The following is a 25,371-nucleotide window of genomic DNA, read 5'->3' on the forward strand; positions in this document are numbered from 1 at the left end:
AAAACACCAGATAACTGTTTGATAAAAGAACTTCTCTGTGACAGTATTTTTAATTGGGAACTTGTGCAGCTAAAGATTAATATTTTCTACGTTTAAACTGGATTTACAATAGATATTTGTTGGAATAATAACTGGAAAATGTGTAAATGAATAATAATAATAATAATAATAATAATAATAATAATAATAATAATAATAATCCCAGATAACTCATCTTGCGGGCCTGGTGTAAAAAAAACGAAAACTACCACATTTATTGAAAATTATATCACCAAAATAATAGCTGATAATAACACTTAAACTTGCCAGCATTTGTGTACAATGTGTGTTATATGTTGTCAAAATATTCTTTATTTGTTTATTTCTGACTGTCTTATTTCTTTCTTTTGTATTTTAAATGTGTGCACCAGCTGTGTGAAATCGGTCGTCATTTAAGCTACATCTGTCTGGTCTGTGATTTTTCTCTGATGTTTGCTGACCGTCAGCAGAGGGCAGCAGCAGACTGCATCTACGACTGCTCCCGCTTGAGTAACAAGGCTCAATCTGCATGAGTCTTGAAGTGTGGCCCCCTGCTCTGTGCCTTATTGAAGTTCTAGTTTGGAATAGAAAGTTTGCATTTGGACTTGAACAAAATAAATTAATGTTTGGTGATAGGGGTTATGTGAAAAGAGACAACTATATGTCAATATATATCGACATCAATCTTTAGTACATTAATAAAACAAAACTTCAATGATGTAACGACCTCATTGCTATACTGCTTAAACAGATACCCAAAGGTGCAAAAATAAAAAAAATAATTATTATTTCAGAATTTGTATTATGATTACCTTACCAATACTGTAAATATTCCCCAATTTGAGTTTCTGAATTTCTTTTCCAAAACTACATGGTTCCCCCTTGATGTGGCTTTTTTACACTGATTAACACGAAATGTCATTTGATGTTGAAGTGAAGGTTCTCTTTAGAAAAGTAAAGGTTTACAGCCAATTACAGATATAACATAAAAGAATACATGTTTGCGTAAGTATTAACCTCCTTTAATATCCTAATAGTCACTGGTGCCGCCATATAATATAGTAGTATATTGTAATATAGTAATATTTAAATGGAGATCACCTATTTACTTAAATAAGAGTCTAGATTTGTTTATGAGCAGTTAAAAAAATGTAAATGTAAAATAAAATTAAATAATCATTTCAATAAGAGAAAATTGTGAAATATATGATCCAGTTGTACTCTCCAAACACTGAACTGTGCATCTTTTCTACCTGGAAAATATCCCAGGAATTCATTTACAAGGAGGTTTAAGGTAAACTTCAGTGAAATTTCATCTGGATTAAGCCACAACAGCATTACCATGAGAAATGTGGAAACTATACTTTAAATTCCACAAAGGGACAAATGAATGACAACATATTTAAGATCAATGCAAATAAAACAGTCCTCGGCATGTGATCCAGATTCAGCTGTGGCTGGTCTCAGCAGCTCATACACCTCAGTGCCTATGAGTTGTTCATATTATATGCAGATGTGCAGACAGTTGAGAACTCCATTAAGTATTCACAAAGCAAGTGTCTTTATGTTGCTTCAGCTTTAATACATTTCTAATGAACAGAGAAGAACACAGGATGGGATGTTTCACCAACGGGGTTATATTTAATGGAAATGATCCGTTTGGTTTGGCATTTATTAAGGATTTTGTCTACATAAGTGCCACTACTTTAACGGTAAGTTAATTTCTTCCCCAAAAAAATGCCTTTAATTGTGTTTACCTCTTAACATTACTCTGAACTTACACTGAAAGTGTTTAAAAAAATAAATCTTAAAGTATTAAACATGCAACAGAAAGTTTAACTGCATGTAAGCTAGAAGTTGTTGTAAACAAACAATTTGAGCAGGTCATACACTCGAGCATGCACACTAGAGACTTCCACAGACAGCCGGCTGACTTCCACTTTAGCGCCCAGCTAACACGAAAGTCGTACGGCTCCTCTAGATTTTCCAAATGTTACTGGACCTAATGGCTCAAGTTCTGAGAGTGAAACGAGTCATTTCGCGGGGGGATTTGACGCGCAAAAAAATGGCGCTGTTTCTACGTGCGTGAATACCGGCCAGTCAGACTACAAAGTCAGGACGCGATATAGAGTCGCGCATGCGCCGTGCGCCGTGATCGTTTGCATTCGGTTTTGCTTTGAAGGCTCTGATCCAAAGGCTGACTTGGGTTCTAGAACACTTAAATATAGCTGTCTTTTGTTGTAGGTGCTTTATTTCTCTCAGTTCAACAGACCTCACAGAAGGTAGTACAGTAGCTGACTTACTTTCTCTGATCATAGACAATCGATTTAGACGCTTCAGATAGATAGATAGATAGATAGATAGATAGATAGATAGATAGATAGATAGATAGATAGATAGATAGATAGATAGATTGGGTTAATTGCTGATAGCAAGGCAAAAATGAATTCATACTCAGGTATTGAGGACAGCAGCCCTGAGAAGATGGAAAAAATGTTTGCTGCCAACGATATTCCAGTGATTGCAAGATTATTTAAAGAGGCATGTGCAGATAGTGGCAGAGGTTTAGACAAGCAGGAATTTTGTGAAGTAATGAAGAAAATTTACAGCTCAGTGAGTGAAGAGGAACTGGCTGCGCTTTACATGCAGATTGACACTCACTGTAAGGGAACTGTGAACCTGGACGAGTTGGTGTCCTTCCTGCTGAGTAAGATCGAGGCATATGAGGCTTTGGACTATATGCATCATTCCTTTCCAAAACCTTTCCAAAGGGTACCCATGGATTGTCAGTCTTCAATTGTTGGTTTGGTATTTCAGCCCTTGAAGGATGATATGAAATACTACTACAGTGCTGACTTCCGATGTGTAGTCAGGCCATACAAGAAAGGCCAATACCTCTCAATGACCTCAAATGGCACCCTCAGCATCTGGAATGACACATTTGAGAATTCACGCAAACTATCATTGTGGACAAGGGAGAATGCGCTCCCTTTTTCACACATCAAGAAAATGTGTGTTCGTAGCATGGAGTACATCAGAGAACTAAAACAGCTGGTTGTCGCCAATACCACTCAGGAGCTGATATTCTATGACTGCCGTTTGCTCCCTGTACATATTGAGGTAAAATACGCTTTAGTAGTAGACGAGGACCAAATGACTACTATGAACTACTGGTCCAATGGCACTAAAGCAGTATTTTCCTATGGTGATGTAGCAGGATTTCTGACTTTCTTCATCTCCCACGATGTAAAGAAACATGGCCTCTTCTGCCATAAGGCATTCGAGAAAATCTCTCTGCAGAAGTATCCAACAGTTTATGTTTCAACCCTGATAAGACATGACTCAAGGAACTTCCAGTGCATGAAAGTCCACGCTTTTAATGATGTTTGTAGTCAGATCAGATACTTTCCATCACTTCACTCAATTGCCATCTGTGGTAATTCATTCAAGACAATGGTCGTCCTTGGTCTACCCAAGCCAACTGAAACCGATGTTTCTAAAGAATTCTTCAATAGCGAGGGAATTTTTGATTTTTTCACCTGTGTTGAATATGCCCCTGCAGTTGAGCAACTGGTGACTGGTGGTACAGATGGCTCATTGCGAGTGTGGTTTCCCAGCAACCCGTCATGCATAGAAACGTTGAAAGGACATGACAAACCCATTACCAACCTCATGTACAATACTAAAGACCAAATACTTATCAGTTTGTCTGAGGACAAAAATGTACGTGTCTGGTCCGAGGTTGGCTGGCTCTGTAGGCAAAGCATCCAGGTTGAAAACATTGGACAGGCCCCAATCACTAGTATATGTTATAACATACACAACAATGAGTTAGTCCTAGCTAACTCAGATATCACAAAATGCTTGGGAGAAGGAACAGATGTTTTTCGAGAATCGTTAACATCCCATGAAAAGCCTCTGTGCTGTGCTCTTTATCACAGCTTTTTCAAACGGGTCATCTCTTGTTGCCAAAAAGGTGAGGTGACGGTGTGGGATATTTTAACCGGAAATGCTGTCATGCAGTTCCAAGTCACTCCAAGCAAAACTAACAGGCACACATTCATGTCATTTGATGGACAGCAGCAAAGCCTCATCACAGTTTGCCAGGATGGGAAACTGAGGCGGTGGAACTTCAGCAATGGAAAAGAGCTGGCCGTTCACCCTGTTACCGTGCAAAAGTATGTAACAGCTATTGTCTGCATAGAAAACAGGATGTTTGTGTCTGGAAGGGACTCCAAGGTCATTTTTGACCTGGATATTGAAGGATATGACAATGGACTTTTGAAACATGCTTACCTAAAGGACATTACCTCAATGGATGCGCATGGAGATAGGCTGATTACTGCCTCCAGCAATGGAAATATCATTATCTGGGATCACAAAAATGGCGATGTTCTCTGCTGGATTGATGCCAGCACAAGCCCTCGAACACGAATGGCAGGTGAAAGCGCTCAAGGCCTCAGAGAGATTCTACCTGTCCAGAACAATACAAGTAAATCTAAGGGCACTGGGAGAGAGTCAACAAACTCTACAGCTCCGACTGAGATTCAGATGTATACCAGCCCTCTTATTGTATGTCTCAAGACCAGGGATGCCAAAGCTGACACAGCCACACTGCTGACCTCTGCTGATGGCTACATCTATGCCTGGTCTGTTATTTGCACAGGTGGTTTGTTAGGAAAGTTCAGGGCAGTGAAGGATGATGTAGCAGTCATTACAACCATGTCAACTGATGTCAACGAAGAGATACTATTGACTGGGGATAGTACTGGAAGGATCTGTCGGTGGGACATTCGGAGATTTGGGTTTAAAAGACAGGCAAACAATGGACCTTTTGAGAAAAGAAATGGGTGGCTTGTGTCATTGTGTCCCCCTCCCCTGTTGGAGTCCTGGCAAGCTCACCCCACAGCAGTGGTGAGTGTTGAATGCGACCCTGCTTGTACCAATATAATAACAGCAGGGTTGGACTGCAACGTATGTCAATGGACAAATAAAGGCATCTGCATAGGTGTCTTTGGGAAAGATAGATGGGACACTACGCAACTCCACCCTAAGGAAGATCCGGACGAGGGGCAGACAGAAAACTCAGACACAGATGAATTGTTTTCTGTCAAAAGGATAGCTGCTTCACCAGTACCGGACTATGATAAATTTATTAACAGAATTTGGCCTAAGAAAGGTAGTAAGGCTGAGTTACTTGCCAAATGTAGAAAAGCAGCAACAATTCGGCCAGAACTTGACAAAGACATTGACAGGAGCAAGACTAAATTTGTTCCACATCCACCAAAGACATCTCGCAGAAGACGGGAGACTCACCTGGAACAAAGCTCTGCTCAGGCAGCATCTCCAGACAGAAGTAAATATAGACGTGCACAGAAGAGAGCCATGTTAGAAGTCAACGTCCTGATACCGTGTCCACCGGAAAGCCTGCCGGACAAGCAAGGGTCTCATCGAGTACCACGGCATTTATACATGCCATACACACAACATTCGACCCACTTAAAGCCACATCCCTCTCAAAGCCGACCCACCACAGACCACGATCATGCTGCGAAGGGATCACCTGACATGCAGCACAGGTCTGATCACAAATCGAAGAATTTACGCTTACCACCCATCGTTGATAAGTCTAAGCTCATACACCATCAGACCTAATTTAAGCTACATCCACCTGAGACACCGCCCAGCACAGGCCACACAAAAAGACTACAGCAATATTCTGGCAGGCACGTCCAACAACCACGACCATTAATTCCAGTCACTGGCATTGGCAGCAACCTTACCATTATATGAACCAAACAAGGTCCAAATTTGGAAGGGGTTTTGTAGGGGTTTACTCCAGGTGCTCTGGTTCCCCCACAATTCGTGATGATTTAAAAAAAAGATGCTAAGTCAAATCCACCTCAGACTCACTTTACCAAAGATCAAATTCATGCTGCGAAGAGACCACCTGACATGCAACACAGGTCTAATCACACATCGGTTCAGCTCACACGCCATGTAGGGTTTACTCCGGGTGCTCCGGTTCCCCCACCAATCGTAATGATTTTTTTTAAAAAAAAAGACACCCAGCCATGACCACATCATACAAAGGTCATCAGTGCCGGCACAGACCTTAAACAAAGCTCTCAAGTGACAGTGTCCAGATTTGAAGAAGACTAGCTCAAATTGTGGACGTGTACTTAGGATTTGGCAGAGACACATCAAAAGACTCAGACGATGTCCACTAGCATAGGCAGCACCTTCTCAATGTATGGACCTGTTACGTGTGCCTCTGGTGTGTGTTCTGCTGTGTCCCTCTCTCTCTGTTTCTAATGGCACCCTCCTTCAGCTCTCTCTACCTGAGGCTAATCAGTGCTCTGGTGGAGTGCAGGAAGTGATAAAAGGGCAGAGAGTGCAGGGACAAAGGAGGAAGCTCACACACAAGCGGATTAAATTTACGCCGGAATATCCCTTTAAATTATCGAAGGAGGCCGTAACAGGACCAAACACAGATGGCAAAATTGTCCAACTGACATGTGGACTGTATAAATGTGTCTAGTATGGGCCCAATGTGGGACACAACAACAATGCTATCCGGGTAATGTGGTCCTCATAAGGAACCCAGATAGCAAAACTGTATCAGAAACCCTAATCTGGCTCACACACTGTGTGGAATGAAGGCATTTGGGTGGTCTGCTTCAATTTTCCTGACCGTTGGTGGTTTGAGTTTACTCTGGGTGCTCCGGTTTCATCCCACATACATCCTATCCTACACATACATCCCACATAAAAAAAGAAAACAAACAAATAAAAATAACTAATATCAACATTTATGAATTAAAATCATATAAAATATAATGACATTTACAGTAATATTACAAGCAATAAAACTGGTATCACTTTATATAAAGAGATGCACAGAAAAATTGTATTGAGGAACTAGCATAAAATTAAACAGGAACCACTCAATAAATAGTAATGAGTAATCCTTGCAGCACAAAATTGAGATTTGTTACCAACATAAATAAATTCCTTAGAATGTTCTTGTACAAAATACACATGGCATTGGTCTGCTTTAACAAACAACAAATTAATTTAAAAAATTGGATTTTATTTTGGAAACAAGAATGTTGAGGCACAGCTTCTATCCTTTATCACCTGTTTCGTGAGTACTTGGGACTCAGAGGCCAACTACATTTCCCTAAAGTCACATAAGAAATGATGTAGTTAAATACAGTAAAGCAGATATGTGAGAAGTGTCTCAAATGATTTGTGTCAAAATTAATTTAAAGGTTAGTATGGTGGTTTTGCAAAGCATTTTAGCACCAAGTGAAGTAATCATTGTACCACCGCTGTTGATCTTTAACCTTTTCTGTCAGCCACTATAGATATGAGATGGTCACTTCATGAAAATTAAAATGTAACTCTAAACCCTGTAAAATAGATCGCTGCAATTCATTTTCAATAATTTTAATAAAACTCTGTTACATACAATTTCTTGTGATCTCTTTATAGTGTGATATTTCTATTCTAGAATGAGCAAGTGTAATGTACCCAATTTTCACTTAAGGGATCAATATAGTATTGCATACACAGTTTGTACTAAGCAGCTTTAATGATAAACACTGAGTCTCAGAACACTTACACGTGACATGAAGTACACCGAGTCCTCATTCAGAGAATACATTTGTTTTGTTTTTTGTAAATAAACAAATGGAACTGAAATTACACAAAATAACATCTTACTAATTGAAAACAGTCAGTGTCACTTACACAATCAACTTCTCTCTTTTTTTTTTCTTACATATTTAGCTTGTGAGAAAAACTGACTGTAAAAAAAAAATGAAATTCACATCCAACTTGGTATGCAAAGACAGAATTCAGTATGATTACAAAAAAAAACATTTGATCGTTTACTTCTCTTTGTTCTGTGACGTTAAATAATCTGAACAATACTCTCCTGTTTTGCACCTGTCATATACACCATATTAAGTCTCACACATTCACAATATTACAAAATAAGGCACAATATTTACAGACTCAAGCAAATCTTTGAAATAAAATGTTAGTGTTCCAGGTAACCACAGTTTAAATTTTCAGAAGGTTCATCCCCTCAGTGAAATGTGTGCAGGTAAGTGTCTATTTCAAAGTTTCTGACGTGGCTCTGTTGTTCATCACTGAATTTAAAGTGTCTTTATGGCTTCTTTTCAACATACATAATGTTCAGGAAGCTGCACTCTGACCTCTCCTCAGTGCTCATTGTCCGTTATTTGTCATACTGTGCTCCTTTCCCCCGTCTTAACCAGTCCCTCCAGGGGGATTGGTTTTTGTCTTGATTAGCGTCTGAACTCCAGATGGAGGAGGAGGACGAGGTGGGGGGCTGACGTGTCCAGGTGGAGGACGTCTTACTCGGCCTGCGGAAGAAGGAAATGCCGTTGGAGGTCGACTTCTTCTGAGTAAGCTCCGACTGTTGCTGCGACCTGAGCTGCTGGTTGATGATGATCTGGATGTCGTCCTGAGGAAAGGTGGGGAGGAAGAGGAAATGAGGAGGAAGTCTGAGGAGCAGGGACTCAGTCTGGTGTCTCATGTTGGTTAAGAACAAGCATAAGCACTGCCTTTCCATCATTTAAACTCACTCTGTATAAATCATTTGACTGCATCAAGTTTCAAAACAAGTTTTTGTCACCGTTCGTTGGTGTCGTACGCATTTCTTTTGACATCAATGCATCACTATTTTTATGTTCTTAAAAGATACATCTGGAAACATTCTGCACATTTCTTACTGTCAACAAATCTTAAGAAAAGACCAAACCAACAATAGACTGTTCCTACTGACAGGTATTGTCTGTGTAGTCAACCACTAATATACTGTAGCTTTGTCCAGAAATTATTAAAAACACATCAACACGACAGTTAATGGTGGTGCAGTGTAAATAAGAATGTTTACTTTATAAGTACTGAAAATTAGGTAGAAATAGTAAATATCTGAAGAGGCACAAATTTGGCGTACTTGAATTTGACTTTAGTATTCTAATTTTAAAATATCATCTAGTTCTGTGTAAGAATACACAGATTGTGTTTTATTATCGAGTACAACTGATTATGGTTTTAGCCATATATCAGCTAACAAATGTGACTTCTCCAGAAAATGAATCATCCTTTTTGTTCAAGTATTATCTGCATAATACTATTTAATACAGGAGAGATCAGACCCCTTAGCAGATGGCTGAGCTTGGCATAGTGACTCAGCAGCAGAAGGACTCAGAGAAAGAGACACCTGGTGCTCATTTCCCTCCAAACCAACAACACAGAGAGATATGGCTGCGTCTGTCCCCCAACCCCCCGCTGAGGAAACTGAGAGACTTCCCTTTTCTCAGCTTGTCAAATTATCCCTAAAACTGCAGACAGCATGCCTCAAAAAGTCACTGTGTTGGTTAGGGGTTTCAGATCCGAAGCAGTTAGTGGGAAAGAGACCGCACAAGACACGATTTAAGGTGGCTTAAGACACAGTCGACTGGATGGGACCGTACCTGCCAGGCCTCCAGCTCCTGCGACAGCTCCAGTTTACGTTGGATGGCTTCTAATAACTGGTTGTTCAGGGACATCATGTCATTTTTACTTCTCACCAACTCGGCCTCCATTAGGTTTTTCCTACCATGAAAAGATGAAATCTCTTCAGTCACATGACAGTCAATACCAGAAAGTCAAACTCCAAGTTGGCTCCAATTATGGCTTTTTTTGTCAGAAATGATGGTAATTATTGGATTTTTGACCAAACATGCAGAACTGACGTAGATGAAAATCAGTACCAACTGCTGCTATACAACAAACATGTAGATGAATCTGAATACGTTGGATATCATTATTATTTACATTGAGAATATTGAAAAAGAAGAATTGCTTCTCACTTGGCTATGGCTTCATCTCGGTCTCTGATGGCCTGCTGGGCAACAGCAGCCTGCTCCTGTGCACTCTGCAGCTTCTGCCTCAGCTCAGTGTTTTCCTGCTGCAGCTGGACGTTCTGCAGGAGGAAGACATGAACTTGTTTAACCGCTGTGTGACACCAACTGTATATATATCTTTAAAACACGAGAAAGTCACTGTTGTTGCAGTAAATTGGTTTCTGCCTTCAAATGACAAAAAACAATAATTCCTAATCCTCTGAAACGTTATTACTTTTAATGTTTGGATTCTTCTGCAACACGCTGACATTTGTACGTGTCATGTGTACCATACGGACATTTCTACAATATGTTCTCAAAGGTCACCGAATGTGTCTGTAACACTAACATGGACCGCAGTGACAGCAGCAAGTTCAGTACTGACAAATAATGGGCCTCTATGGGTGCTGCTCCCTCCCTGACAGACGCGTCCGTTCATCACTGCGTTACCTGATCTCTCAGCTCCTGCGCCACGCTCGGATTCCCACACTGATCACCCGTCCTGTCGACAAAAGCCCGATTCAGCTCCTGGGAGAGAGACGTTAACGGAGAGATTAGGTGTCGTCCGTGCGTTTCACAGAGATTTACACAAAAAGGAGTTTCTGTGGCCTATTTGCGCGGCGCTCCGAGGAGAGGAAGGAATATATGGTTACAGTGATAAACACCTGTTACTGATCTGAGTGGAGCACAAACGCCACGAGACACAACTGGACAATTATATGTGCTCGCTTGTGGCAAACAGAAGCCTAGTAAAGTAATGTTAGCTCACAGCTGCAACAATTCAACAAGGACACACACATCTTCAGCATGGTTCAGTGTGCCTCTAACTGCCACTAGGGGGTAGATAGACCAACTGTGAAATGTGTAAATGAATGTGTTATGTGAAAGGCTCTTCTAAGGATTTGTGCTTTTTGTGCAAATGTACTCATAATAATAAAATACAACACTGTTAAAATATCTTCTTTTCCCACAGGGAGAGTCCACCACAGATAATAAATAAATAAATAAATACATACATACATACATACATACATACATACATACATACATACATACATACATACATAAACAAACAAATAAATAAATAAATGGCTTTGGTTTAAGTTCCCCACCTTTGGAGACACATGTAGAGATGTCTGCCTTCTCATGAATATAACAGAATAAGATGGCACTTGTGGAGCACAAAGCATCATGATGAAGTACTTGTGACAGGGTTCGGTAGGTTGCTAGCCTCTCATTTATGAGGAGATGCACGCTCTCCTCTGCGCACTGATACTGTGATATCTTGAGTAAGCGGGTCATGACATCTCCACAGGCGATATCGCCAAAACTCAACTCACATCAAAACAATCTAGACGGATAAAAAGCCCTACAGCTAAAAGCTGCACCGCCCCCCTCCCACATACCTTCTTATCTTTTTAAAGAGCACACAGCTGAGACGCATCTGCCTCCAACCTTTATCCATGTATCGTACGTATTCATCAACCTCAGAACACAGCACAGAGGGAATACAGTATATACTCGACATGTGTATGCGATCAAGATATGTGATTACATATAGAAACTAAAGTGCATCTCTTCCTGTCCTCCTTTTATCAAACCACAGTTACAGTTGGTGTTTGTTCACATGGCTTACTGAGATCACTATTGGCTGTATCCAAAAATGCACATAAGGATTTAAATATTATCTTTTATAATGACACAAATCTAAAGTTGAACCCCCTAACCCCGAACACTTGAAAGAGGAATTTTTCAACTGATTAAATAGCAATTCATGCCGTGTCTGTTTGCAAGCAGCAACAATGCGGAAGCTGCACCTGTTCTGGTCTTGTCAGTCCAGGCGTCGTGCCAAAAAGTGATCGTTTCCCATCCTCATCATGACTCGGCATCATTTTACCATTTTACCTAGTCCTTTCTATTATTTAAAATATCTTTAAAGCGGACGACAACCAGTGTTTTGGCGGACGATCCTGCACCTGTTTTACATTTTCATGTAAACAAAGCCTCAGTTTCTTTCTGAATGAATGCCCCACCTTAAAGTTCAGTCTGCGCCTTTGATTCCACCGACCGAGGTCAGTCCTTTGTTTTGCATTTCCTCTCCTGTCCCACTTTCTCATTCTGCATGACTAGCGCTCACCTGAGGGCCGGATGCCTGCGCCAGAGTTTGGGCCGCTCCCTTCAGCTGGTGCAACATGGCCTGCAGGTCCCCGTGTTGATCCACGACCTCCGACCTCCCCGGGCTGCTCAGTTCCTGGGTCAGCGGGAGCAGTAACTGAAGGATGGAGCTCATTTCTTGCTTCATCTAACAGAAGAAAAGACGGAGTGTTGAGTTACTCTCACAAAACAGTTGGTATAGCTTGGGGGCTTCTACTGTATGTCTTTGTTACATTTAAAAAGCTAATGTTTCAGATTTCAGTTTTAATAAAAAAAAAATGACACAGTAGTGACCAAAACAAAGTATTTATTTTCAGCCACATGGTCAGTTTTCGTCAGCTATCTACACAGGCATTACCTCACTTCATCTAACGTCCCTGAGTCAAATATATAACATGAAGATAATTCAACAAAGATATCTGGAAGGTTAGTTTTCGTACAGTGGGCGTGATATCAGATGAGATAAGTTCACAGACACAGGTGTAATTGTGCGCTGCAAGCTGTGAAACGATGAAACTCTCCCACAGTGTGGCTGTGACAAACAGGAAATGTAGTGAGTGACTCACGAGTGCAGTCAAACATCACATTTTCCTGCTGGAACAAAAACAATAACAGCGGAGAGTGAGAATTAGAAGACAGTTTTCCTTTTCCTCTCAGACTTAAATCAAACTCGAGCACCAAATCTTATCTAATATTCCTTTGTGGCGTTTTCACACCCAGATCGCACCTTCTCCTCGCAGAGTACGTCCTCACGTCACACACACAAGTCACACTGTCAGAGGGAACTTGCACAAAATGTTCTGTCAGCATGTTCTTCTCACTACAACCACATGTGTACATGTTTGCTGACATGCAGCTCATAGATAATGTTTCTGTGGTGCTGTTACTGTACACATCTCTCAGGAAAGGCTTGCTTAATATTCTCGTTTCCAGTTATCACGGGGAAACAATTTCAAATTAAAACAGACATGAATCATTGTAGGCAGGACAACAATAGAACAAACCATAAAACGAACACGTGCCAACCACAGTGTGGAGATTAAGTCAGTGCAGCCGCTCCCAAACTAAACCGCTCTGCTGTTTCTGTCAGTCACAGTGGTGAGTTTGATTCACAGCCTCTCTGCCTCGTTGGTCGAAGCTGGTTCTGACTGTTGTACGGTACAATGACCTTGCATCATGAGCCATCCATGAGAGCATTTAAGATTGTTGGTTATGGTTAAGTCCTCCATCATCAAATATTTAATCCCATCCATAATTAGTCCATAATACAAATAAACAAACAACCAATGAATACAAAGTGTTTCTTGATTCTTGAGATCGTGTCTTGAGATATTCCGACTAGGAATTTCAGATATTCCTAGTCAGAATATTTCTGAGTTCGTAAAAACCAACTAAGCAACAGTTTGTGGATAAAATAACAAGACATCTCACTTTGCACATCGTCATGGCGTCCACACATACCTTCTGATTTATCACCAAACTAATACAACATTATCTCACTCAGTGACTGATAGTTTAGGGGGCAAAAGCAGAACCATAAATATTGTGTCTTTTAATTTAACATATTCTTCTTCTGAGTCAAAAATCTGCCGCCTACATTACCCACAATACAACTTTACTACTGTCTGATTGTTTAGAGATTCAGGTGTGTCATGCTGGCAGCAGCTAATATAGTAGCTTTATATACTAGCTTTTTCTTTATTGTGTGTTTGTTTTAGATATAGTCACGGTTTTATTCATAGAATGGATGAAGAGTCACATGAAACAGGGTGAGAGAGACAGAGGGGGTGACGTGCAGAAAGGCGGGGTCGGACTCGAACCAATAAAATATCAGACTTCGGCGACAGGTTTTAACATCTACTTCAGTACCTCTTCTCTGCTGACTCCCAGCTCTGCCGTCTCCAGGCTGCTCTCCAGCTCAGACAGCAGGGAGGCGTCTCCGTGGCTCCTGGCCTCCTGCAGCGACACCTCCTCCTGTAGCTCCTCCACCTGGGCCTGCAGCTGCTGTGAGCGACCCCGCACCGCCTCCACCTCCTGCCACGCCTCAGCGAGCTGAAAACACAAGGAGGTGCACACATGAACATCAAGACCTGCAGGCACAAAAAAAGTACGACGTACAACAAAGAGAAAGATAAGACTGCATTATAAATGTTTTCTGAACAAGACGCCAATATGAATACATAACCGTTACCCGAGGCCATGTGTGCTTTTCAAAAAGCTGTCATGAGACACTTTCAGTGCGAAGGAAATCCTGACGTGCCAGATTCCTGCAGCCCAACCAGAAACCAAACGAACATGAGTGGAATCCAGATTTGCGGGTCAAGGTTACAATGACGGGGATGAGCTGATTGTTTAGCAATGCTCTCCACAATCCCGCTGAAACCCAGGCTGTCAGACCCGGAGCAGAATATCCCTTTGTTGTTCTTTCTTTCATTCATCAAACAGCGCTGAGCTGTGTTGTGTTGCCCTGTGTGTGTGTGTGTGTGTGTGTGCGCGCGTGTGTTTCGTGCGCTTGTGAATGTACCTGCTGGCTTTGCTGCTGGTTGAGTTGGTCATGCAGAGCCAGGCGTGTGTGCAAAGAGGCCAAACTTGCCCTCAGCTCTGTGTTTTCTTGACACACACTCTCCAAACGCTCCTCAAGCACCTGCTCCTTCTGAGTGAGACGCAGCACCTTAAAACACACACGCACACACACACACAACTTAAATATGACAATAAAGTTATGTCTCCTCTGACTTACTGCCACTTTTGTCTTGTGTCACAGCCTGTCTGGAGAGGTACAGAAAAAGTTTCAAGTCTTGCCTAAAAATAAATAAAACAGTTGGAAGTGTAAGGTACTTCCTGTCATTCAGTGTGGGGATATTACTGTTTCTTGATTTGGCTGCACACACAGCAGAGTTAGTTACCTGCTCCCTCATGGCGCTGATCAGCTCCTCGTCCTGCGGCCTGTTGACGCTTCCTTTCTGTTGGAGCTCCTGCTTCAGCGCCTGCAGCTCACTGGACATGGCTCTCTCCACCTCCATCGCCTGCACGCACACATCAGCGAGAAAACACAAACGCATGAGATTTCAAAGGTGCAGTGAAAGAAAAGAGAGATGCAGCTTTCGAATTTGCAGGTGCATGTCGTTCACCCAGCCAAGAAATCAAACTCCGGCCAAGAAAAGTGGAATCATATCAGTAAACATGAAACTCCAGCACAAAGCTCGCCTCAGGCCTGAGCTTAAAGGGAATTGAGACCACAATCTTGAGTCTAAAAATAACCAAATATATAACCGGTAGAATCCTGTAATCTAGACCCAGATGAGAAGAAGCATTATATGATACCTGCCTGAAAGGTGGGGATTAGGTGACTGAAATTAAACATGTGTTCAGTATGCTGTGGGCCATGCAGCACAGGGAGGACGAGAGACGGTCTGCTGGAAGAACTGCTCACAGTTAAAACATGTTCCCAAGCTCCCACTGGGGTCTCAAGATCAAATCTGAGAGGACTCACAAGATGATTAAAGACGTTAAGTTTCTGTACAGTGACATTGTGTGTTGCAATGTTGATTCTTTTGAAGAATGACCTTTGAAGGTCCATTGTATTGATTTTAGCGGCATCTAACAGCGAGGATGCAGATTGCAACCAAGCTAAATACCCCATGTCAGGGTGTGGTTTGTCCATTCTGGGCTTCCTTAGAAACACGGAGGTGCAACATGGTGGACTGTATATATAAAATGCTTATTTTAGGGTCACGATAAACACAATGATTCCTGGTTTCAGATGATTAAACATGAAATACAAAGTTATGAATGTTTAATTTCTGCTCCTAAATCCTACACACCGGACCTGCAACAGGTCACAAACCAAAAACACTGGAGACCATTTCTTTAACTAAACAACAAGCAACATGTCTCCTGATCACTGATCCATCAAAAGCCCAAAAGAAATCAGCCAATAATAAACAGACCACACGTCACATTACGTGTAAAACAGTGATTTCTCATTGATGCTGTCACCGTTCTACTTTGTTTTTAGAAACACAGGTGCTTCTTCAAAACACAAGATGAGTTTAAAACCTTACAAAACTAAAACTCGTGGTTCTTTGGTGAGCCGTGGAGCCACTTCGAAGCCCAAGCGATCACACCGACCCATCCGCCTCCCAATCCACTCCGCTCCCCCACCCCCTCGTCCCGGTCTGGGAGCCTCAGTACCCCTTACTCAGCAGTTCGGCGGGCCCCTGTCAGGTCCCATCACGACCACATAATACAAGATGAAAGGCCGGCCGCCGCGGCAGATGGAGCGGAGGGCATCTTGGTCTCGTCTGTGACATCATCATGCCACATTAGACAACAATGCCGCGGAGGGTAAACTCGGACGTCACGAGGGTGAAGCGGAGGGGACAGCTTGTGTGTACGTGTCTACGGGAGCGTGCAGAGGAAGTGAGGCAGGGGTGATGGCTAAAATTAGTGGGAAGTGTGTGTGTGACAATAGTAAAGCCGGCACTGATGGGCATAAACAAAACCTAGCATGCAGACCCACTATGAGGAGGGGGGGGGACTGTCTCTATGAGTCGTCATTAATGCTGAATCTTCTTGTCGACACGGGCCCCCTTTTTACAAAGGAGGCAGCCACTGAGAAACACCGAAAACAGGAGTGGATGGAGGACGCTCACAAAGTTGATATCCCCTCACACGGCCCCCCCAACAAGCCTCAATCCAAACACTGAGGTATCTAACAGCTGACTACCCACGCTACAGCCGAGGCCCTCAGGGAGCGTGCAGAAAAGACAGTTCTCCCCTGGGATGATGGGATGTTTGGGTACAAGGGGCGACATGAAAAGGAGCAAATGAAAGATTTATATCTCATCCTGATGTATATTGTCTCTGTGTTTTTGTCCGCGAGCTGCCTGATGCCGGCAGAGGGGGCAGAGGTCACGGGGGCTCGCCTCCACTCAGGCCTCTCCTTTTACAATAACAGAAACATCTACAGTCAGAGATTCGTCACAGTCAGTCGTCCCAATAACACAGTGTGATCCACAGCCAGGGAGGCCGGTCGTCTGGGTGGAGAGCAGGAGGCGAAGAGGTAACAGCGAAAAAAGCAGTTTGTGAGGTGGACCAAAAAACTGTACAGATACAACCTTTAGTTAATCGATCAGTAGAAAACTGATGATCTAAAAAAAACAAAAAAAAAAAAAACAAGATTTTTGAAGATGTAACTGTGAAGTTGTGGAAATTACAACTGGTGTTTTTTCAAAAGTTGGTGCCTATATTACCCACAATGCAGCTTTACTTGACACAGGTCCATACCCATGTCCTGAACTCACATTTCAGCATATTTTATAAGAAGAAAATATCATCAACATTTCCTGCTTATCATCAAAAATAATCAGACTCCCTTTCCCAGTTAGGCATTTCTTGTGTTTATCTGCCGATTTCCAAAACACTGATAATGTCGATGTGTTGAAATTTTTCTTGCACAAGAGTCAAACTAACCCAGCAAAATGTCTCCAATCAATTTTTTTTTTTTTTTTACATTCTTTCAGTATTTCTTCCGAAACTGAGTCAAGTAATTAATGATCATTGAGCCAATGAATCCATCAGACACCAGACAGACTCACTAAATGTTCTCCTGTTATGTTTCGGTTCCAGGAACGGCACCACGTGTAATGTAATCGAAATGAAAACATCCTGACATCTCTCAACACTCCCTGAGATTTTAACACCTCTTTCCCCGCAACTGTCCAAACATTCAACTCTGAACCATGTGACCGTCTGGCACACGTCAACATTGTTTTCACGCAGCCGCTTCCCTTAAAAAGCACGCGGATGGAGAGTCCCAGCGAAATCTTTCCTCTCACGTCAGAGCTTTGCTTTGCTTTTTTTCTGTTTTCTGTTGCAGGTAGACCCGATAAATTCTTTCTGTCGCTCAGGTTTCTGTGGTTCAACTCAAACACCCTCCTCCAGATTCCTGTCATGCTCTGGTTACACTCTCACAGTTAGGATATAGAGTTTCAGGCTCTTCATTATAAGTACACTAACAATCCACAAGAGGCAGGAAGAAACAACAGTAGGACATAAATTAACTCCATGCAAAACTCTGAAAAGAGCTGAAATGATTAGTCGACTTTGTAAATCAGTTGTATACTTGAATGAAGCAAAAATGCCCGATTTTTCCTGGTTCAAACAATGTTTACGAGCACAATATGTTCATAGTTGCTGATTTTCTAACGCATATCTTTGGTTATCTATGGTTTTGTGCTGTTTTTTTGAGACAAATCAAGGGACTTAAAGACACACTAATTTCACTATCACTAATTTCAGCCATTTTATAGAGTAAGTGTACTCTAATTACCGGCCTACCAAAACCCGATCAGAACAAACAGAGCACAGCCTCCTGTTCCATTTCATATCTGTGGGAGTGCCTGTGCAAACACACATAATCACAAACACGCAACTCACCACAACAGAAGCGACAGCAACCGTCCCTGTGTCAGACATGAAGCTTCTTCACACACATTCGCTCTCTTCTCTGGCTTTTACAGCCACACAGAGTCCAGAGTTGCCCGTGTCCTACTGCCGGGCAGCCAAATAAAACATTTTTTTTTCCACTTCCTCCTCCCTCAGCAGCCCAAAGAGGCAGAGATAGCACCTTTTATCTAAATTGACTTTTTCCTGAACTTCTAGGGAGTCGGTTTGCCTCGGAAAGTCCTTCGGCCTGACCACACTGAGGAAGAAGACACACATAGTTGCTTATTCTGCGGACCTTGAATCATGGGAGGGAACACACTGCTTTCTGGATTCATTTTTAACTTTGTGAGCTCAGTATTACCGTTAATCTGGCTCAGAGGTCTGTCATGTGTAACGAAACACCGTCACGACCGTCATGTTCACTGAAACATGCCCTATTTTCTCAGGCTGGAAAAACACTCAAGGTTGTCCAGCAGTGCGATCCAGTCGGCTCCTCCTTGTTATAACAGATAAAAGGTTGTAAATTATGTCACCATTTTAAAGATCATAAACATGTGATTCAAAAAGTCTGATAATGACTTGAGTCAGCTTTTGTTGCCAGTTTTTTTTTTTTTTTTTGTCCATTCCGTCACACGAGTTTCTACAAACACAGTTATATAAGTTAACGTCATGTTAATGAGTAAACTGGATCTAGTTAGACAAATTAAAATGAGCTCATGTCTCATATTTGATTCATCTGCTCATTTTTTTTTAATAATCAGAATAATTGTTATAAAATGTACCACATAGAAAAAAGGGAAAAATGCCAGCCACAGTTTTCTTAAGTCCAAGTTATTAAGTTCACAATGATACAGAACAGATAAAGGCAGGGAATTGTCACGTTTGGGAAGCTGAAATCACACCACATTTGGAACAATTACAAAAATGGATGCAGATTAATTTTCCATCTTGTCTCTGATCTCACTGTTTGGAATTATTTTCCACTTAATCAACAGACATCTGCATCTTCCAGGTCATTTCTATGCTCTCCTCCTTCTGTCCTACATCCAAAAATCAAATTGTGGCACTGCTTTCCCTCCCTCTCTTGTTTACATATCATTTCCATTCTGCTCCACAGTGGCACGGATCATTTGCCTGAAACCAGCAACTGAGATTTTGTTTCACGACTACGGCCTTTCCAACTCCACCCGAGTCTCTCCTGCTCAGAGGAAAAACATTTCACAAGCAAGTGTTTCGTCGCAGCCTTCCTCTGTAGAGCGTGAGTCTATAAACAGCCTGAGAGTTTGGCCTTCTGCAGAGTAGACTGAGTCAGACTGATACCTGCAAAGAACATCGAGTTTCAGGATTGGGTGACAGCTCGTCTTATCTGCTTTGCCTCAGAGCTGCAGCTTTGGATCCGTGGCTCAGGTGTTTGTTTCACAGAGGCTCAGTTACCTGCCGCAGCCGAGGGGCAGTCTCTGAACCAAACTCTGTAGTTATTATGTTTGATAGGGAAATCCTTGGCTTTTACCAGGGCAACTTATTGTTTTTTTTTGTCAGTTATTCGTTGTTTTTCATGTTCTCATAAAAGAAAGAGATCCTCAAAATGAAAGAATAACTGAACTGTTTTGAATTAATTCATCTCATCTCTTAAAGAGCCAGAATTAAAAGGTGCAGTAAAGCAACGAGTCCGGATCACTAGATGCACGGCTTGCCGAGCTAACTAACTAACTGCAGCTAGAGTCAGGAGCAGCTAGTGGTTGCTCTGGAGATATGCTGCCCCGTTTGTTGCGAGTATGAATACACCAGGTGGATGATTGTTACATATTGCACCTTTAAATTACACACACAGGGCTGCAACTAAGGATTTTCGTTGTCAGCATCTCCATGTTCGGGACTCACGGTGTTGAGCTGCTCCCGGAGCCTCTGCGTGTGCTCGCTGTGCTCCAGCTGGGCTCGACTCTTGTCCCGCTCGGCCTCGCTGAGGGCCTGGCTGAGCCGCTCCACCTGGGCGCTCAGCTCCCTCGCATCCCTCTCCAGGTCGCCCACCTGGCTCTCCCACTGGGACTGGCAGCCCTCCAGCTTCAGCCGCAGCTCATGCCTGCCCTGCTCCAGCTCCTGCACGGGGGAGGAAAGATCGATGTTGATTACATTACATTAATTCAACTTGAGCTGCTTATGAGGAAATTATGATGATCCTTACTGGAAAAAGGATGTTAGAGTGATGGTGGTTTATTTTGAAAAGGAATCTGAGTGACAACATGTGCCAGGAAGCCTGATTAAGAGCTGAAAAGGCTCACGAGTATTTATGTTGTCTGATCTGTTTTCATAGCATCGGAACTATCAGTCGAGCACGACAGAAACTAAAGTCACAACTGCCTCGAGAACTGATTTATTATTTGGGTTGTTTTTCAAGCAAAACTGCCAACAGTTCCCTCGTTTCATCTGTTCAGTTTTAAGTATTTTCTCTTTCCTTTGTCTGAAGTGAAAGTAAAAATATCCTTTCGTTGTATCCCCCGAAAAAGCAACAGGAAGACATTTCCTTGGGCTTTAGAAAATTGGGAATCTGTCACTATTCTTCGCTAAATGATTGATTAATTAATCAAGAAAGTGATCAGCAGATTATTTATGAGTACGATCGTCGTTTGTTACATCATGACAGATAAGATAAGACTTTGCCACATCTTTATTGCGCTTCGAAAAGTGGACCACTGTGTCTACAGTTTGCCCTGACTCTGTGATTTAAGCTATATAGTCGCACCTGATAAGATTAAAGACTGAACATCTGAAGGAGACATCAGCAGCGTTCACCTTGAGAGAAGCAATGGGGCCATCATTTAGTCTGTCGTAACCGCTCAGGTGTGCAGGAGGGCTTCACGACCAAGACAAACGTAAAACTCAGCAGAAGACCTCATTTCACCTGCTGCCTCTCGCTTCGCTGCTGCAAGGTCAGGGTTTTGTAGATATTTATCAAATTTGGAGGTCCATCACTAAGTCACACGCAGACACTTTAACTGCAGTTCTCACCCTGTATTACATGACCAAATTTGCTGATGCCTCTGAAAGAGTTGGAGCCGTACCAGTTTGATTCTACAGCGGCAGGTTGCCGAGTTGTTACACAACCTGTGAAGATAACTCATCTGAGAAACATTTCATTAGATGTGCGCTAGAAATGCTTTTGTAGTCAGAAACAACACAAAAGAAAGAGAGTGCAGTGACCTTGATCCCGCTGAGGAAACTTTAGTAGCAATCATTTCAATGGAACAATCTCTTCTGTCTGTTTTCACGGGGCACCAGGGTGCAGCTATTTGCGGCTGTCGAGTGCAAATAACCATTTTCATTTATCGCAACGGTGCATCTGAGATTTACAGTTTCATTTTTTTTTTTTGACCAATTGAAATTATCACAATGTCTTATTGCATGTGATCTAAAGGTGCTTTTTGTAACAAAAGTTGATTTTTGAGTCTCACTCCCATCTTGTCAAATACTGGTGCTTTGGGATGGCAGGCGGCCTGACCTACAATTTGACTTTTCTTACAGACAGCACCTTTAAATGTAGAAAAACACTGTTTTCACCACCATTTTCCCTGTCTTGAGAAATGTGCCTGTGCACCTAAAACAAAAAAAAAAGGCTAACTACTGCCAGCTGTAGTTGCCATTAGCTAATTAGCCGTGCAGCTAGCAGCTAAGAATGGAAGTTTGATGCAGGGGGAGCATGTTTACACTGCTAACACTGCTATTTTGGACCTGGATGGGGCTAGCTGGTTAGCATGCTAAATATACATCAGAAAGTCAAAACTGTTGTGCCAAAACATTCATTGATAGTTTTAGTTAAAGGGACTCTGATGAACCTCTGTGTTGACCTGGCAGCCGGTCGTTTATGATACAGGCTCCATTTCTACAACCAACGTTAGCTTATGTTGTTCTCTGTTAGCAGAGCAGAGAGAGACACTCAGAGAAAGTGTGTAATCCAACCCCACTTTTTCACAAAGAAATACACAGTCCAGCACCATGAAACAACTCAAACAAATGGTCCAAACTGTCAGAAATATGTATTTTTCCATAAATGAATAAACAAGCTGTTCTCGGAGGAAAACAAGGTCCCCGGAACACTGTTTGAAGTTAGACAGGTGGCAGGGTCCGCCACATATAAACAAAGTGAAACAGTATGTAACTGTGTGTGTCCTTTAAGGTCAGTTTGTTTATTCAGTCATGAAAACAAAGGGAGTTTGTTGTTTATTTAGTTTGTTTAGGCAATGAGTAAAAAGTCGGCCGTAAAACTACATAGTGCTCCTTTAAATGTGAGCCTTTTTCTTCCTCAGTCATGATGGTAAATGAAGAGCCTTTAGGTTTTGGGCTGTAACTGAACAGAGAAAAGCTATCTGAAGACTCACTTTGGACTCTGGGGAGTCAGAGAATGTAATTAATGGAACAAGATCATAATCATTAGGGTGCTGATGTACTGCCTTTCACAACATTCAAGTGTACTTTCTTCATGTTTATGGTCAGGGAGTCAAATCTTTGCTCTCTGATATATCTAAAGTTGTCATTTGGACGTATAACAATAAAGAACCTGCCAACTGGGTGTGCTATTCACATAGTTACGATATATTTCTTGATAGAAATGATCTTACTGAGCAATTTCTTGAGGAAATATGACTGAAATGTTCTATTCTGGTCCACAAAGTTGCTTAAAAGTCGACATTTTAATGCGTATTAATAGAATGTACTCGGGTGAAAGACAGGAAACTTCATTTAGCCTCATTTCCACCGCACACTTCACACATCATTCACACATTTTGTATATAAAAACACATCCATCATGTAAAAGCTTCATTTCACACCATATATCAGCGTTTTGGGGGGGAAAAAAAAAAAAAAAAAAAAAAAGCAGCTCGGAGCCGTCTTACCTCCAGCTTGTCCGCGTATTGTTCATGAAGTTTGTCGCTCTGATCTTTCAGCTGTCGGTTTTCCAGGAGCAACGCGTTTCCCAGCTGAGCTGCCAAAATAACCTCTTCCTCCTTTTGTTTCAGCGCAGCCACAAGTTCACTGGGGTCCCGGTAATCTGTTATTTCCTCGGCTCCGTAGTCGAAGTAGAAGTCCTCCTCCAGGGCCATGGTCTTGGACTTGAAGCCCCATTCATCCAGTCGGTCCATGCTCACAGCCGAGTTCACCTCAAGCCTCCCGAATGATGTATAAATATGTATATAGTAATAATGAGTGCTGTTTTAAAGCAGAGACACAGAGACACACGTGTGGAGAGGAAGTTGTCCATCCATGACTGAGTGCTGCTGTCTGTCTGTCTGAGGGTGAAGCTGCAGGTTGGAGCTCCGCGGTGAGGACAGGCTGCTCCGTCTGTCAGCAGCAGATGTCTGTCTGTGTGTCTGTCTGTCTCTGTATGTGTGTGTGTGTGTGTGTGTGTGTGTGTGTGTGTGTGTGTGTGTGTGTATGTCTGTCTCCAGGGGGCGTTTCCCTCAGTCACCTGAGCCACTGCTACCACCCCGCTGTCAACAAGCACACCGACACCTGTCCTCAGCCGGTCCCTCCCACTGTGACGGTGTTTTACTGTGGAAAATGGTGCATGACGTGATTAAATGTAATAAATTCTGCTTCATCTCCACCTGGCAGCACAAACTACCGCCTCAAACACAGAACCACAGCACTGAGTCAACGCCTGACTGGTATCATGAAAACGTATACAGTTCGAGGTTTGAGGCTTTAAATCTGTCACATACACGGATCACACAGTACAATGTGAGGTGAAGTGTCTTTGCAGGAAGATTAAAAGAGAAATGGTAATAAGAAAACATCTGAAGATAAGATATTATATTGTGTAAACACATCAGTGTTGTACCAAAGAGTCATACTTGAGTATAAGAAAAAGATATGGTGTCACATTTTACCTTGGTAAAAGTAAAAGTCTTGAAGTATCAAATAAATCAGTTGTACATTTTATAGTATGAATATCTTAAAATTAATGACTGGCTCTGCAGAGCTCTCAGTGACTGAATGTATCAAATGAATATAGTGGAATTAAAAGGTTCAATAACGTACTGGAGTGGAAGTATTAAGAAGAAGAAAATGGAAATACTCAAATTAAGTACAAGCACCTCTGAAGTTTACCAAAGCACAGTGCGTAAGGAAACGTACTTAGTTAAATCCCACCAATGGTAGTCAGTGAGAAGGTGCACACAGTAATATGAGGAAACAAACAGTGTTGGTGAAATGTTAAAAGATCAATAGAACGTGTTAAGACGCAATGCAGGACGGATTTATATTTAGGATGTCTGATGTGAGGTTTCTCCATCTATCTAATATTGCACTCTTTAGAATAAATGAGCCTGAACATCTACAACAACGACTCCAATCAGTTTATCTCTGAACCTTAAATAACCATTATGTTTGGCATTTTGTGTGATTTGCCCCACCTCCCCCAACAGAATTGTAACATATGTGCTGACTACAAATAACACTTGTTACGTCACAATGAGCTCGTTTACATGCACACTAATAAACTGATCATTATCTGATGCAAACAGCATTATGTGATGGACTTTGTAGGATAAAAGCCGTTATCCTATTATGTAAAATCGGATAAACACACCTAGTTTTTTCTTGCCCAATATTCTGTTAATACCGTTAATCTCGCTTATTTTTGTTCTTTTACATCTGCGCATGTGTTAAAAACATGTACTTGGAGGGAGAGAGGAGAGAGGGAGCTCGTTTTCCAGAGAATAGAACAGAAAGGAAAAGTGTTGTACTGGAACTGAGTTCCCTTGAAGGAGAAGCGCAGGAATTTCCTGTGTTAGTGTTTGTGGACTCTCATGTTCACTCATATATATATACA

At 41.9% G+C, this 25,371-nt stretch overlaps 2 protein-coding genes across 2 annotated transcripts; one reads left to right on the forward strand and one right to left on the reverse strand.

The window, feature by feature from the left end:
* The first annotated feature begins 2,280 nt into the window (after positions 1 to 2,280).
* On the forward strand, positions 2,281 to 6,827 carry LOC119032059 (WD repeat-containing protein on Y chromosome-like). The gene is made up of 2 exons (XM_037120858.1): positions 2,281 to 2,358; positions 2,391 to 6,827. The coding sequence occupies exon 2, from the start codon at positions 2,461 to 2,463 to the stop codon at positions 5,671 to 5,673; it is 3,213 nt and encodes a 1,070-aa protein (XP_036976753.1). The 5' UTR covers positions 2,281 to 2,358; positions 2,391 to 2,460; the 3' UTR covers positions 5,674 to 6,827.
* Positions 6,828 to 7,591: 764 nt separating this feature from the next.
* On the reverse strand, positions 7,592 to 23,957 carry si:ch211-235m3.5 (BICD family-like cargo adapter 1). Its single transcript, XM_037120859.1, has 10 exons — positions 23,435 to 23,957; positions 20,427 to 20,642; positions 15,002 to 15,121; positions 14,620 to 14,766; positions 13,965 to 14,147; positions 12,079 to 12,243; positions 10,392 to 10,469; positions 9,909 to 10,021; positions 9,531 to 9,651; positions 7,592 to 8,515 (listed from the first exon to the last, which is right to left on the reverse strand). Exons 1-10 carry the CDS (start codon positions 23,678 to 23,680, stop codon positions 8,267 to 8,269), a joined length of 1,638 nt encoding a protein of 545 aa, XP_036976754.1. The 5' UTR covers positions 23,681 to 23,957; the 3' UTR covers positions 7,592 to 8,266.
* Positions 23,958 to 25,371: the final 1,414 nt, after the last annotated feature.

The sequence above is a fragment of the Acanthopagrus latus genome, chromosome 2, assembly GCF_904848185.1.
Source record: "Acanthopagrus latus isolate v.2019 chromosome 2, fAcaLat1.1, whole genome shotgun sequence".
NCBI lineage: Eukaryota > Metazoa > Chordata > Actinopteri > Spariformes > Sparidae > Acanthopagrus > Acanthopagrus latus.

What these genes read in the sequence shown, in the direction of transcription:
- LOC119032059 (XM_037120858.1), top strand. Translation starts at nt 2,461, where the DNA reads ATGAATTCATACTCAGGTATTGAGGACAGCAGCCCTGAGAAGATGGAA.
- si:ch211-235m3.5 (XM_037120859.1), bottom strand. Translation starts at nt 23,680, where the DNA reads ATGGACCGACTGGATGAATGGGGCTTCAAGTCCAAGACCATGGCCCTG. An exon ending in AATACGCGGACAAGCTGGAG is followed by an intron (nt 20,643 to 23,434) that starts GTAAGACGGCTC and finishes TCCCCCGTGCAG; the next exon opens with GAGCTGGAGCAGGGCAGGCA. An exon ending in CGCAGGCATCCGGCCCTCAG is followed by an intron (nt 10,470 to 12,078) that starts GTGAGCGCTAGT and finishes TCTCTCTCCCAG; the next exon opens with GAGCTGAATCGGGCTTTTGT.